At 46.1% G+C, this 13230-nt stretch overlaps 1 protein-coding gene across 2 annotated transcripts in view; it reads right to left on the bottom strand.

Annotated features, from left to right (window-relative positions):
* abcc5 (ATP-binding cassette, sub-family C (CFTR/MRP), member 5) overlaps positions 1–13230 on the bottom strand; it is a 49855-nt gene that overhangs the window by 18681 nt on the left and 17944 nt on the right. Inside the window, exons 12-15 of one of the 2 annotated variants that reach the window (XM_078167434.1) lie at positions 12964–13171; positions 7455–7526; positions 7237–7361; positions 6344–6416 (exon numbers count right to left, since the gene is read on the bottom strand). In XM_078167434.1, the coding sequence (XP_078023560.1) occupies positions 6344–6416; positions 7237–7361; positions 7455–7526; positions 12964–13171 (478 nt within the window). Of the gene's footprint in view, positions 1–6343; positions 6417–7236; positions 7362–7454; positions 7527–12963; positions 13172–13230 lie in introns of those variants that run through there. The other variant, XM_078167435.1, reaches the window with a different exon arrangement.

Here is a 13230-nt window from a genome sequence, read left to right as displayed (position 1 = left end):
ATAATAGTGCACACTATGATGACAGGTCCTAGTGCACCCTATTGTGACAGATAATACTGCACCCTATTGTGACAGATAATAGTGCACCCTATTGTGACAGATAATAGTGCACACTATGGTGACAGATAATAGTGCACACTTTTGTGACAGATAATAGTGATAGATAATGGTGCACGCTATGGTGACAGATAATAGAGCACACTTTTGTGACAGATAATGGTGACAGATAATAGTGCACACTTTTGTGACAGATAATGGTGATAGATAATAGTGCACACTATGGTGATAGATAATAGTGTGCACTATGATGATAGATAATAGTGCATACTATCGTGACAGATAATAGTGCACACTATGATGATAGATAATAGTGCACCCTATTGTGACAGATAATAGTGCACACTTTTGTGACAGATAATAGTGCACACTATGGTGACAGATAATAGTGCACACTTTTGTGACAGATAATAGTGCACACTGTGGTGACAGGTCCTAGTGCACCCTATTGTGACAGATAATAGTGCACCCTATTGTGACAGATAATAGTGCACACTATGGTGACAGATAATAGTGCATATTATGATGATAGATAATAGTGCACACTATGGTGACAGATAATAGTGCACCCTATTGTGACAGATAATAGTGCACACTATGGTGATAGATAATAGTGCACACTATGGTGATAGATAATAGTGCACACTATGATGATAGATAATAGTGCACACTATGATGATAGATAATAGTGCACACTATGGTGATAGATAATAGTGCACACTATGGTGACAGGTCCTAGTGCACCCTATTGTGACAGATAATACTGCACCCTATTGTGACAGATAATACTGCACCCTATTGTGACAGATAATAGTGCACACTATGGTGACAGATAATAGTGCACACTTTTGTGACAGATAATGGTGATAGATAATGGTGCACACTATGGTGACAGATAATAGTGCACATTTTTGTGACAGATAATGGTGACAGATAATAGTGCACACTTTTGTGACAGATAATGGTGATAGATAATAGTGCACACTATGGTGATAGATAATAGTGTGCACTATGATGATAGATAATAGTGCATACTATCGTGACAGATAATAGTGCACACTATGATGATAGATAATAGTGCACCCTATTGTGACAGATAATAATGCACACTTTTGTGACAGATAATAGTGCACACTATGGTGACAGATAATAGTGCACACTATGGTGACAGATAATAGTGCACCCTATTGTGACAGATAATAGTGCACACTATGATGACAGGTCCTAGTGCACCCTATTGTGACAGATAATACTGCACCCTATTGTGACAGATAATAGTGCACCCTATTGTGACAGATAATAGTGCACACTATGGTGACAGATAATAGTGCACACTTTTGTGACAGATAATAGTGATAGATAATGGTGCACGCTATGGTGACAGATAATAGAGCACACTTTTGTGACAGATAATGGTGACAGATAATAGTGCACACTTTTGTGACAGATAATGGTGATAGATAATAGTGCACACTATGGTGATAGATAATAGTGTGCACTATGATGATAGATAATAGTGCATACTATCGTGACAGATAATAGTGCACACTATGATGATAGATAATAGTGCACCCTATTGTGACAGATAATAGTGCACACTTTTGTGACAGATAATAGTGCACACTATGGTGACAGATAATAGTGCACACTTTTGTGACAGATAATAGTGCACACTGTGGTGACAGGTCCTAGTGCACCCTATTGTGACAGATAATAGTGCACCCTATTGTGACAGATAATAGTGCACACTATGGTGAAAGATAATAGTGCATATTATGATGATAGATAATAGTGCACACTATGGTGACAGATAATAGTGCACCCTATTGTGACAGATAATAGTGCACACTATGGTGATAGATAATAGTGCACACTATGGTGATAGATAATAGTGCACACTATGATGATAGATAATAGTGCACACTATGGTGATAGATAATAGTGCACACTATGGTGACAGGTCCTAGTGCACCCTATTGTGACAGATAATACTGCACCCTATTGTGACAGATAATACTGCACCCTATTGTGACAGATAATAGTGCACACTATGGTGACAGATAATAGTGCACACTTTTGTGACAGATAATGGTGATAGATAATGGTGCACACTATGGTGACAGATAATAGTGCACATTTTTGTGACAGATAATGGTGACAGATAATAGTGCACACTTTTGTGACAGATAATGGTGATAGATAATAGTGCACACTATGGTGATAGATAATAGTGTGCACTATGATGATAGATAATAGTGCATACTATCGTGACAGATAATAGTGCACACTATGATGATAGATAATAGTGCACCCTATTGTGACAGATAATAATGCACACTTTTGTGACAGATAATAGTGCACACTATGGTGACAGATAATAGTGCACACTATGGTGACAGATAATAGTGCACCCTATTGTGACAGATAATAGTGCACACTATGATGACAGGTATTAGTGAACCCTATTGTGACAGATAATACTGCACCCTATTGTGACAGATAATAGTGCACACTATGGTGACAGATAATAGTGCACACTTTTGTGACAGATAATAGTGATAGATAATGGTGCACACTATGGTGACAGATAATAGAGCACACTTTTGTGACAGATAATGGTGACAGATAATAGTGCACACTTTTGTGACAGATAATGGTGATAGATAATAGTGCACACTATGGTGATAGATAATAGTGCACACTATGGTGATAGATAATAGTGCATACTATCGTGACAGATAATAGTGCACACTATGATGATAGATAATAGTGCACCCTATTGTGACAGATAATAGTGCACACTATGGTGACAGATAATAGTGCACACTGTGGTGACAGGTCCTAGTGCACCCTATTGTGACAGATAATAGTGCACCCTATTGTGACAGATAATAGTGCACACTATGATGACAGATAATAGTGCACCCTATTGTGACAGATAATAGTGCACACTATGGTGACAGATAATAGTGCACACTATGGTGATAGATAATAGTGCACACTATGGTGATAGATAATAGTGCACACTATGGTGACAGATAATAGTGCACACTATGGTGACAGATAATAGTGCACACTATGATGATAGATAATAGTGCACATTATGATGATAGATAATAGTGCACACTATGGTGATAGATAATAGTGCACACTATGATGACAGGTCCTAGTGCACACTATGGTGACAGATAATAGTGCACACTATGGTGATAGATAATAGTGCACACTATGGTGATAGATAATAGTGCACACTATGGTGACAGATAATAGTGCACACTATGGTGACAGATAATAGTGCACACTATGATGATAGATAATAGTGCACATTATGATGATAGATAATAGTGCACACTATGGTGATAGATAATAGTGCACACTATGATGATAGATAATAGTGCACATTATGATGATAGATAATAGTGCACACTATGGTGATAGATAATAGTGCACACTATGATGACAGGTCCTAGTGCACCCTACTGTGACAGATAATACTGCACCCTATTGTGACAGATAATAGTGCACCCTATGGTGACAGATAATAGTGCACACTATGGTGACAGATAATAGTGCACACTTTTGTGACAGATAATGGTGATAGATAATAGTGCACACTTTTGTGACAGATAATAGTGCACACTATGATGATAGATAATAGTGCACACTATGATGATAGATAATAGTGCACACTATGGTGACAGATAATAGTGCACACTATGGTGACAGATGATAGTGCACACTATGGTGACAGATAATAGTGCACGCTATGGTGACAGATAATAGTGCACACTATGGTGACAGATAATAGTGCACACTATGGTGACAGATAATAGTGCACACTATGATGATAGATAATAGTGCACACTATGGTGACAGATAATAGTGCACACTATGGTGATAGATAATAGTGCACACTATGGTGACAGATAATAGTGCACGCTATGGTGACAGATAATAGTGCACACTTTTGTGACAGATAATAGTGCACACTATGGTGATAGATAATAGTGCACCCTATTGTGACAGATAATAGTGCACACTATGGTGACAGATAATAGTGCACACTTTTGTGACAGATAATGGTGATAGATAATGGTGCACACTATGGTGACAGATAATAGTGCACATTTTTGTGACAGATAATGGTGACAGATAATAGTGCACACTTTTGTGACAGATAATGGTGATAGATAATAGTGCACACTATGGTGATAGATAATAGTGCACACTATGATGATAGATAATAGTGCATATTATCGTGACAGATAATAGTGCACACTATGATGATAGATAATAGTGCACCCTATTGTGACAGATAATAGTGCACACTTTTGTGACAGATAATAGTGCACACTATGGTGACAGATAATAGTGCACACTTTTGTGACAGATAATAGTGCACACTATGGTGACAGATAATAGTGCACACTATGGTGACAGATAATAGTGCACCCTATTGTGACAGATAATACTGCACCCTATTGTGACAGATAATAGTGCACCCTATTGTGACAGATAATAGTGCACACTATGGTGACAGATAATAGTGCACACTTTTGTGACAGATAATAGTGATAGATAATGGTGCACGCTATGGTGACAGATAATAGAGCACACTTTTGTGACAGATAATGGTGACAGATAATAGTGCACACTTTTGTGACAGATAATGGTGATAGATAATAGTGCACACTATGGTGATAGATAATAGTGTGCACTATGATGATAGATAATAGTGCATACTATCGTGACAGATAATAGTGCACACTATGATGATAGATAATAGTGCACCCTATTGTGACAGATAATAGTGCACACTATGGTGACAGATAATAGTGCACACTGTGGTGACAGGTCCTAGTGCACCCTATTGTGACAGATAATAGTGCACCCTATTGTGACAGATAATAGTGCACACTATGATGACAGATAATAGTGCACCCTATTGTGACAGATAATAGTGCACACTATGGTGACAGATAATAGTGCACACTATGGTGACAGATAATAGTGCATATTATGATGATAGATAATAGTGCACACTATGGTGACAGATAATAGTGCACACTATGGTGACAGGTCCTAGTGCACCCTATTGTGACAGATAATAGTGCACACTATGGTGACAGATAATAGTGCACACTATGGTGACAGATCATAGTGCACACTATGGTGACAGATAATAGTGCACCCTATTGTGACAGATAATAGTATGCACTATCGTGACAGATAATAGTGCACACTTTTGTGACAGATAATAGTGCACACTATGGTGACAGATAATAGTGCATACTATGGTGACAGATAATAGTGCACACTATGGTGACAGATAATAGTGCGCACTATCGTGACAGATAATAGTGCACACTATCGTGACAGATAATAGTGCATACTATGGTGACAGATAATAGTGCACACTATCGTGACAGATAATAGTGCATACTATGGTGACAGATAATAGTGCACACTATGGTGACAGATAATAGTGCGCACTATCGTGACAGATAATAGTGCGCACTATCGTGACAGATAATAGTGCACCCTATTGTGACAGATAATAGTGTGCACTATCGTGACAGATAATAGTGCACACTTTTGTGACAGATAATAGTGCATACTATGGTGACAGATAATAGTGCACACTATGGTGACAGATAATAGTGCACACTATGGTGACAGATAATAGTGCACACTATGATGATAGATAATAGTGCACACTATGGTGACAGATAATAGTGCACACTATGATGATAGATAATAGTGCACACTATGGTGACAGATAATAGTGCACACTTTTGTGACAGATAATAGTGCACACTTTTGTGACAGATAATAGTGCACACTATGGTGACAGGTCATAGTGCACACTATGGTGACAGATAATAGTGCACACTTTTGTGACAGATAATAGTGCACACTATGGTGACAGGTCATAGTGCACACTATGGTGACAGATAATAGTGCACACTATGGTGACAGGTCATAGTGCACACTTTTGTGATAGATAATAGTGCACACTATGGTGACAGGTCATAGTGCACACTATGGTGATAGGTCATAGTGCACACTATGGTGACAGATAATAGTGCACACTATGGTGACAGATAATAGTGCACACTATGGTGACAGGTCATAGTGCACACTATGGTGACAGATAATAGTGCACACTATGGTGACAGGTCATAGTGCACACTATGGTGATAGGTCATAGTGCGCACTTTTGTGACAGGTCATAGTGCGCACTATTGATATAGAGCAGTCTATACCAAACAGGAAGTGACATCACCTCTGTGAGGTCAGCGTTGGGCAGCAGGAGGAGGTCTGGTCTGAGACAGCACGCACTCAGCACGGACTGGTACCTGCGGAGACGGATTAAAAAAAACAAGTTAGTCCTGGTGTTGGGGCTGGACCACCTTTCCTATAATGCTAACAGGTATAAGGACATAACTGCAGCTGTGGCTCAGAGGTACGTGCCACAGCCAGAGGTTCGATCCCGGGCTCCTCCAGTCTGCATGTCAAAGTATCCTTGAGCAAGATACTGAACCCCAAATTGCTCCCGATGGCTGTTCCATCGGTGTGTGAGTGTGTAGCAGGTGGCACCTTGTATGGTAGCCTCGGCCACCGGTGTATGAATGTGTGTGTGAATGGGTGAATGTGACTCATAGTGTAAAAAGCACTTTGAGTGGTCACTAGATGACTAGAAAGGCGCTATACAAATGCAGGTCCATTCTACCATTTACCAATTGTAGCAAGGTTAGCCAGTTAGCTGTAGCCTGCTATAATGCTAACAGGTATAAGGACATAATTGTAGCAAGGTTAGCCAGTTAGCTGTAGCCTGCTATAATGCTAACAGATATAAGGAAATAATTGTAGCAAGGTTAGCCAGTTAGCTGTAGCCTGTTATAATGCTAACAGGTATAAGGAAATAATTGTAGCAAGGTTAGCCAGTTAGCTGTAGCCTGCTATAATGCTAACAGGTATAAGGACATAATTGTAGCAAGGTTAGCCAGTTAGCTGTAGCCTGCTATAATGCTAACAGATATAAGGAAATAATTGTAGCAAGGTTAGCCAGTTAGCTGTAGCCTGCTATAATGCTAACAGGTATAAGGAAATAATTGTAGCAAGGTTAGCCAGTTAGCTGTAGCCTGCTATAATGCTAAGAGGCACAAAGCGTCTCACCTGTCCTCCTGGTACTCCTGTCCAAACAGGATGTTGTCTCTCAGCGTTGCGTTGAGGATCCAGGCCTGCTGAGCCACGTAGGCCAGCCGTCCTCTGACCGCCACACGACCCTCCAACACCGCCATCTGTCAACGCACCAGTCAGTGATCAATACTGTTCAATCAGTCAGGTATGCAGTGTGCAGCACGCTGTGACATCACAACTGGAGGTAACGTCACCTGTCCTAAGATGGCCGACATCAGGGAGGTTTTCCCACTGCCGACGCTCCCACACACCCCGACCAGCGTCCCCTGGACACACACACACACACAACACTGACATACCACAAACATATACACACACAGGTGTTGTCCCTGTGTTGTCCCTGAGTTGTCCTTGTGTTGTCCTTGTGTTGTCCCTGAGTTGTCCTTGTGTTGTCCCTGTGTTGTCCCTAAGCTGTCCTTGTATTGTCCCCGAGTTCTCCCTGAGCTGTCCTTGTGTTGTCCCCGAGTTGTCCCTGAGCTGTCCTTGTGTTGTCCCTGTGTTGTCCCTGTGTTGTCCCTGAGCTGTCCCTGTGTTGTCCTTGTGTTGTCCCTGAGTTGTCCCTGAGCTGTCCCTGTGTTGTCCCTGAGCTGTCCTTGTGTTGTCCCTGAGTTGTCCCTGTGTTGTCCCTGAGCTGTCCTTGTGTTGTCCCTGAGCTGTTCTTGTGTTGTCCCTGTGTTGTCCTTGTGTTGTCCCTGTGTTGTCCCTGTGTTGTCCCTGAGTTGTCCCTGTGTTGTCCTTGTGTTGTCCCTGAGTTGTCCCTGTGTTGTCCTTGTGTTGTCCCTGTGTTGTCCCTGAGTTGTCCCTGACTTGTCCTTCTGTTGTCCTTGTGTTGTCCCTGAGTGGTCCCTGCGTTGTCCCTGAGTTGTCCCTGTGTTGTCCCTGAGTTGCCCCTGAGCTGTCCTTCTGTTGTCCTTGTGTTGTCCCTGAGTTGTCCCTGACTTGTCCTTCTGTTGTCCTTGTGTTGTCCCTGAGCTGTCCTTGTGTTGTCCCTGAGTTGTCCCTGTGTTGTCCCTGAGCTGTCCTTGTGTTGTCCTTGTGTTGTCCCTGTGTTGTCCCTGATTTGTCCCTGAGTCGTCCCTGAGCTGTCCTTGTGTTGTCCCTGTGTTGTCCCTGAGTTGTCCCTGTGTTGTCCCTGTGTTGTCCCTGAGTTGTCCCTGACTTGTCCTTCTGTTGTCCTTGTGTTGTCCCTGAGTGGTCCCTGAGTTGTCCCTGAGTTGTCCCTGTGTTGTCCCTGAGTTGCCCCTGAGCTGTCCTTGTGTTGTCCCTGTGTTGTCCCTGAGTTGCCCCTGAGCTGTCCTTGTGTTGTCCCTGTGTTGTCCCTGAGTTGCCCCTGAGCTGTCCTTGTGTTGTCCCTGAGTTGTCCTTGTGTTGTCCTTGTGTTGTCCTTGTGTTGTCCCTATGTTGTCCCTGATTTGTCCCTGAGTCGTCCCTGAGCTGTCCTTGTGTTGTCCCTGAGCTGTCCTTGTGTTGTCCCTGATTTGTCCCTGAGTCGTCCCTGAGCTGTCCTTGTGTTGTCCCTGTGTTGTCCCTGAGTTGTCCCTGAGTTGTCCCTATGTTGTCCCTGAGTTGTCCCTGACTTGTCCTTCTGTTGTCCTTGTGTTGTCCCTGAGTGGTCCCTAAGTTGTCCCTGAGTTGTCCCTGTGTTGTCCCTGAGTTGCCCCTGACTTGTCCTTCTGTTGTCCCTGAGTGGTCCCTGTGTTGTCCCTGAGTTGTCCCTAAGTTGTCCCTGAGTTGCCCCTGAGCTGTCCTTGTGTTGTCCCTGTGTTGTCCCTGAGTTGTCCCTGAGTTGCCCCTGAGTTGCCCCTGAGCTGTCCTTGTGTTGTCCCTGATTTGTCCCTGAGTCGTCCCTGAGCTGTCCTTGTGTTGTCCCTGAGCTGTCCTTGTGTTGTCCCTGATTTGTCCCTGAGTCGTCCCTGTGTTGTCCCTGTGTTGTCCCTGAGTTGTCCCTGAGTTGTCCCTATGTTGTCCCTGAGTTGTCCCTGACTTGTCCTTCTGTTGTCCTTGTGTTGTCCCTGAGTGGTCCCTAAGTTGTCCCTGAGTTGTCCCTGTGTTGTCCCTGAGTTGCCCCTGACTTGTCCTTCTGTTGTCCCTGAGTGGTCCCTGTGTTGTCCCTGAGTTGTCCCTAAGTTGTCCCTGAGTTGCCCCTGAGCTGTCCTTGTGTTGTCCCTGTGTTGTCCCTGAGTTGTCCCTGAGTTGCCCCTGAGTTGCCCCTGAGCTGTCCTTGTGTTGTCCCTGAGCTGTCCTTGTGTTGTCCCTGTGTTGTCCCTGAGTTGTCCCTGTGTTGTCCCTGAGTTGCCCCTGAGCTGTCCTTGTGTTGTCCCTGTGTTGTCCCTGAGTTGTCCCTGTGTTGTCCCTGTGTTGTCCCTGAGTTGTCCCTGACTTGTCCTTCTGTTGTCCTTGTGTTGTCCCTGAGTGGTCCCTGAGTTGTCCCTGAGTTGTCCCTGTGTTGTCCCTGAGTTGCCCCTGAGCTGTCCTTGTGTTGTCCCTGTGTTGTCCCTGAGTTGCCCCTGAGCTGTCCTTGTGTTGTCCCTGTGTTGTCCCTGAGTTGCCCCTGAGCTGTCCTTGTGTTGTCCCTGAGTTGTCCTTGTGTTGTCCTTGTGTTGTCCCTATGTTGTCCCTGATTTGTCCCTGAGTCGTCCCTGAGCTGTCCTTGTGTTGTCCCTGAGCTGTCCTTGTGTTGTCCCTGATTTGTCCCTGAGTCGTCCCTGAGCTGTCCTTGTGTTGTCCCTGTGTTGTCCCTGAGTTGTCCCTGAGTTGTCCCTATGTTGTCCCTGAGTTGTCCCTGACTTGTCCTTCTGTTGTCCTTGTGTTGTCCCTGAGTGGTCCCTAAGTTGTCCCTGAGTTGTCCCTGTGTTGTCCCTGAGTTGCCCCTGACTTGTCCTTCTGTTGTCCCTGAGTGGTCCCTGTGTTGTCCCTGAGTTGTCCCTAAGTTGTCCCTGAGTTGCCCCTGAGCTGTCCTTGTGTTGTCCCTGTGTTGTCCCTGAGTTGTCCCTGAGTTGCCCCTGAGTTGCCCCTGAGCTGTCCTTGTGTTGTCCCTGATTTGTCCCTGAGTCGTCCCTGAGCTGTCCTTGTGTTGTCCCTGAGCTGTCCTTGTGTTGTCCCTGATTTGTCCCTGAGTCGTCCCTGTGTTGTCCCTGTGTTGTCCCTGAGTTGTCCCTGAGTTGTCCCTATGTTGTCCCTGAGTTGTCCCTGACTTGTCCTTCTGTTGTCCTTGTGTTGTCCCTGAGTGGTCCCTAAGTTGTCCCTGAGTTGTCCCTGTGTTGTCCCTGAGTTGCCCCTGACTTGTCCTTCTGTTGTCCCTGAGTGGTCCCTGTGTTGTCCCTGAGTTGTCCCTAAGTTGTCCCTGAGTTGCCCCTGAGCTGTCCTTGTGTTGTCCCTGTGTTGTCCCTGAGTTGTCCCTGAGTTGCCCCTGAGTTGCCCCTGAGCTGTCCTTGTGTTGTCCCTGAGCTGTCCTTGTGTTGTCCCTGTGTTGTCCCTGAGTTGTCCCTGTGTTGTCCCTGAGTTGCCCCTGAGCTGTCCTTGTGTTGTCCCTGAGCTGTCCTTGTGTTGTCCCTGAGTTGTCCCTGTGTTGTCCCTGAGTTGTCCCTGAGTTGCCCCTGAGCTGTCCCTGAGTTGTCCCTGAGCTGTCCTTGTGTTGTCCCTATGTTGTCCCTGATTTGTCCCTGAGTCGTCCCTGTGTTGTCCTTGTGTTGTCCCTGAGTTGTCCTTGTGTTGTCCCTGAGCTGTCCTTGTGTTGTCCCTATGTTGTCCCTGATTTGTCCCTGAGTTGTCCCTGTGTTGTCCTTGTGTTGTCCCTGAGTTGTCCCTGAGCTGTCCTTGTGTTGTCCCTGTGTTGTCCCTGACTTGTCCCTGACTTGTCCTTCTGTTGTCCTTGTGTTGTCCCTGAGTGGTCCCTGAGTTGTCCCTGAGTTGTCCCTGTGTTGTCCCTGAGTTGCCCCTGAGCTGTCCTTGTGTTGTCCCTGTGTTGTCCCTGAGTTGCCCCTGAGCTGTCCTTGTGTTGTCCCTGTGTTGTCCCTGAGTTGCCCCTGAGCTGTCCTTGTGTTGTCCCTGAGCTGTCCTTGTGTTGTCCTTGTGTTGTCCCTGATTTGTCCCTGAGTCGTCCCTGAGCTGTCCTTGTGTTGTCACTGAGCTGTCCTTGTGTTGTCCCTGATTTGTCCCTGAGTCGTCCCTGAGCTGTCCTTGTGTTGTCCCTGAGTTGTCCCTGAGTTGTCCCTGTGTTGTCCCTGTGTTGTCCCTGAGTTGTCCCTGACTTGTCCTTCTGTTGTCCCTGAGTGGTCCCTGAGTTGTCCCTGAGTTGTCCCTGTGTTGTCCCTGAGTTGCCCCTGACTTGTCCTTCTGTTGTCCCTGAGTGGTCCCTGTGTTGTCCCTGAGTTGTCCCTAAGTTGTCCCTGAGTTGCCCCTGAGCTGTCCTTGTGTTGTCCCTGAGTTGTCCCTGAGTTGCCCCTGAGTTGCCCCTGAGCTGTCCTTGTGTTGTCCCTGAGCTGTCCTTGTGTTGTCCCTGTGTTGTCCCTGAGCTGTCCTTGTGTTGTCCCTGTGTTGTCCCTGAGTTGTCCCTGTGTTGTCCCTGAGTTGCCCCTGAGCTGTCCTTGTGTTGTCCCTGAGCTGTCCTTGTGTTGTCCCTGAGTTGTCCCTGTGTTGTCCCTGAGTTGCCCCTGAGCTGTCCCTGAGTTGTCCCTGAGCTGTCCTTGTGTTGTCCCTATGTTGTCCCTGATTTGTCCCTGAGTTGTCCCTGTGTTGTCCTTGTGTTGTCCCTGAGTTGTCCTTGTGTTGTCCCTGAGCTGTCCTTGTGTTGTCCCTATGTTGTCCCTGATTTGTCCCTGAGTTGTCCCTGTGTTGTCCTTGTGTTGTCCCTGAGTTGTCCCTGTGTTGTCCCTGAGCTGTCCTTGTGTTGTCCCTATGTTGTTCCTGATTTGTCCCTGAGTCGTCCCTGTGTTGTCCCTGAGTTGTCCCTGAGCTGTCCTTGTGTTGTCCCTGTGTTGTCCCTGAGTTGTCCCTGTGTTGTCCCTGAGCTGTCCCTGAGTTGTCCCTGAGCTGTCCTTGTGTTGTCCCTGTGTTGTCCCTGAGTTGTCCCTAAGCTGCCCTTGTGCTGTCCCTGAGTTGTCCCTAAGCTGTCCTTGTGCTGTCCCTGAGTTGTCCCTAAGCTGTCCTTGTATTGTCCCTGAGTTGTCCCTACGCTGTCCTTGTGTTGTCCCTGAGTTGTCCCTAAGCTGTCCTTGTGTTGTCCCTGTGTTGTCCCTGAGTTGTCCCTAAGCTGTCCTTGTATTGTCCCTGAGTTGTCCCTAAGCTGTCCCTGTGCTGTCCCTGAGTTGTCCCTAAGCTGTCCTTGTGCTGTCCCTGAGTTGTCCCTAAGCTGTCCCTGTGCTGTCCCTGTGCTGTCCCTGAGTTGTCCCTAAGCTGTCCTTGTATTGTCCCTGAGTTGTCCCTAAGCTGTCCTTGTGTTGTCCCTGAGTTGTCCCTAAGCTGTCCTTGTGTTGTCCCTGTGTTGTCTCTGAGTTGTCCCTAAGCTGTCCTTGTATTGTCCCTGTGTTGTCCCTGTGTTGTCCCTGAGTTGTCCCTGAGCTGTCCTTGTGTTGTCCCTGTGTTGTCCCTGAGTTGTCCTTGTGTTGTCCCTGTGTTGTCCCTGTGTTGTCCCTGAGTTGTCCCTGAGCTGTCCTTGTGTTGTCCCTGAGCTGTCCTTGTGTTGTCCCTGAGTCCTGGACAGACCTGTTGGACAGTCAGGTTGATGCAGTGCAGGGTGCTCTGAAGTCGGTGGGACACAGGGGGGACATGCAAGAGGGGAGGACACGCCTCCTCCTCCCCGTCTTCCTCCTCTGGACTGGAGGCTTCTCCTCCTCCACCTCCTCGTCCTCTCAGCAGGGAGCCGGTCACCTCCTCCCCCTCGCCCTCCGGGAGGTCGTCTCTGTCTCTGTACCTGAAAGACACCACACAGTGTTTAGCCCCTCCTCCTCTCCAGGGACAGACCAATCAGCT

The sequence above is a fragment of the Epinephelus lanceolatus genome, chromosome 4, assembly GCF_041903045.1.
Source record: "Epinephelus lanceolatus isolate andai-2023 chromosome 4, ASM4190304v1, whole genome shotgun sequence".
In the NCBI taxonomy this organism is placed as follows: Eukaryota; Metazoa; Chordata; class Actinopteri; order Perciformes; family Serranidae; genus Epinephelus; species Epinephelus lanceolatus.
Note: the sequence above shows the minus strand (reverse complement) of the source record. Positions and strands in the feature narration are given on the sequence as shown.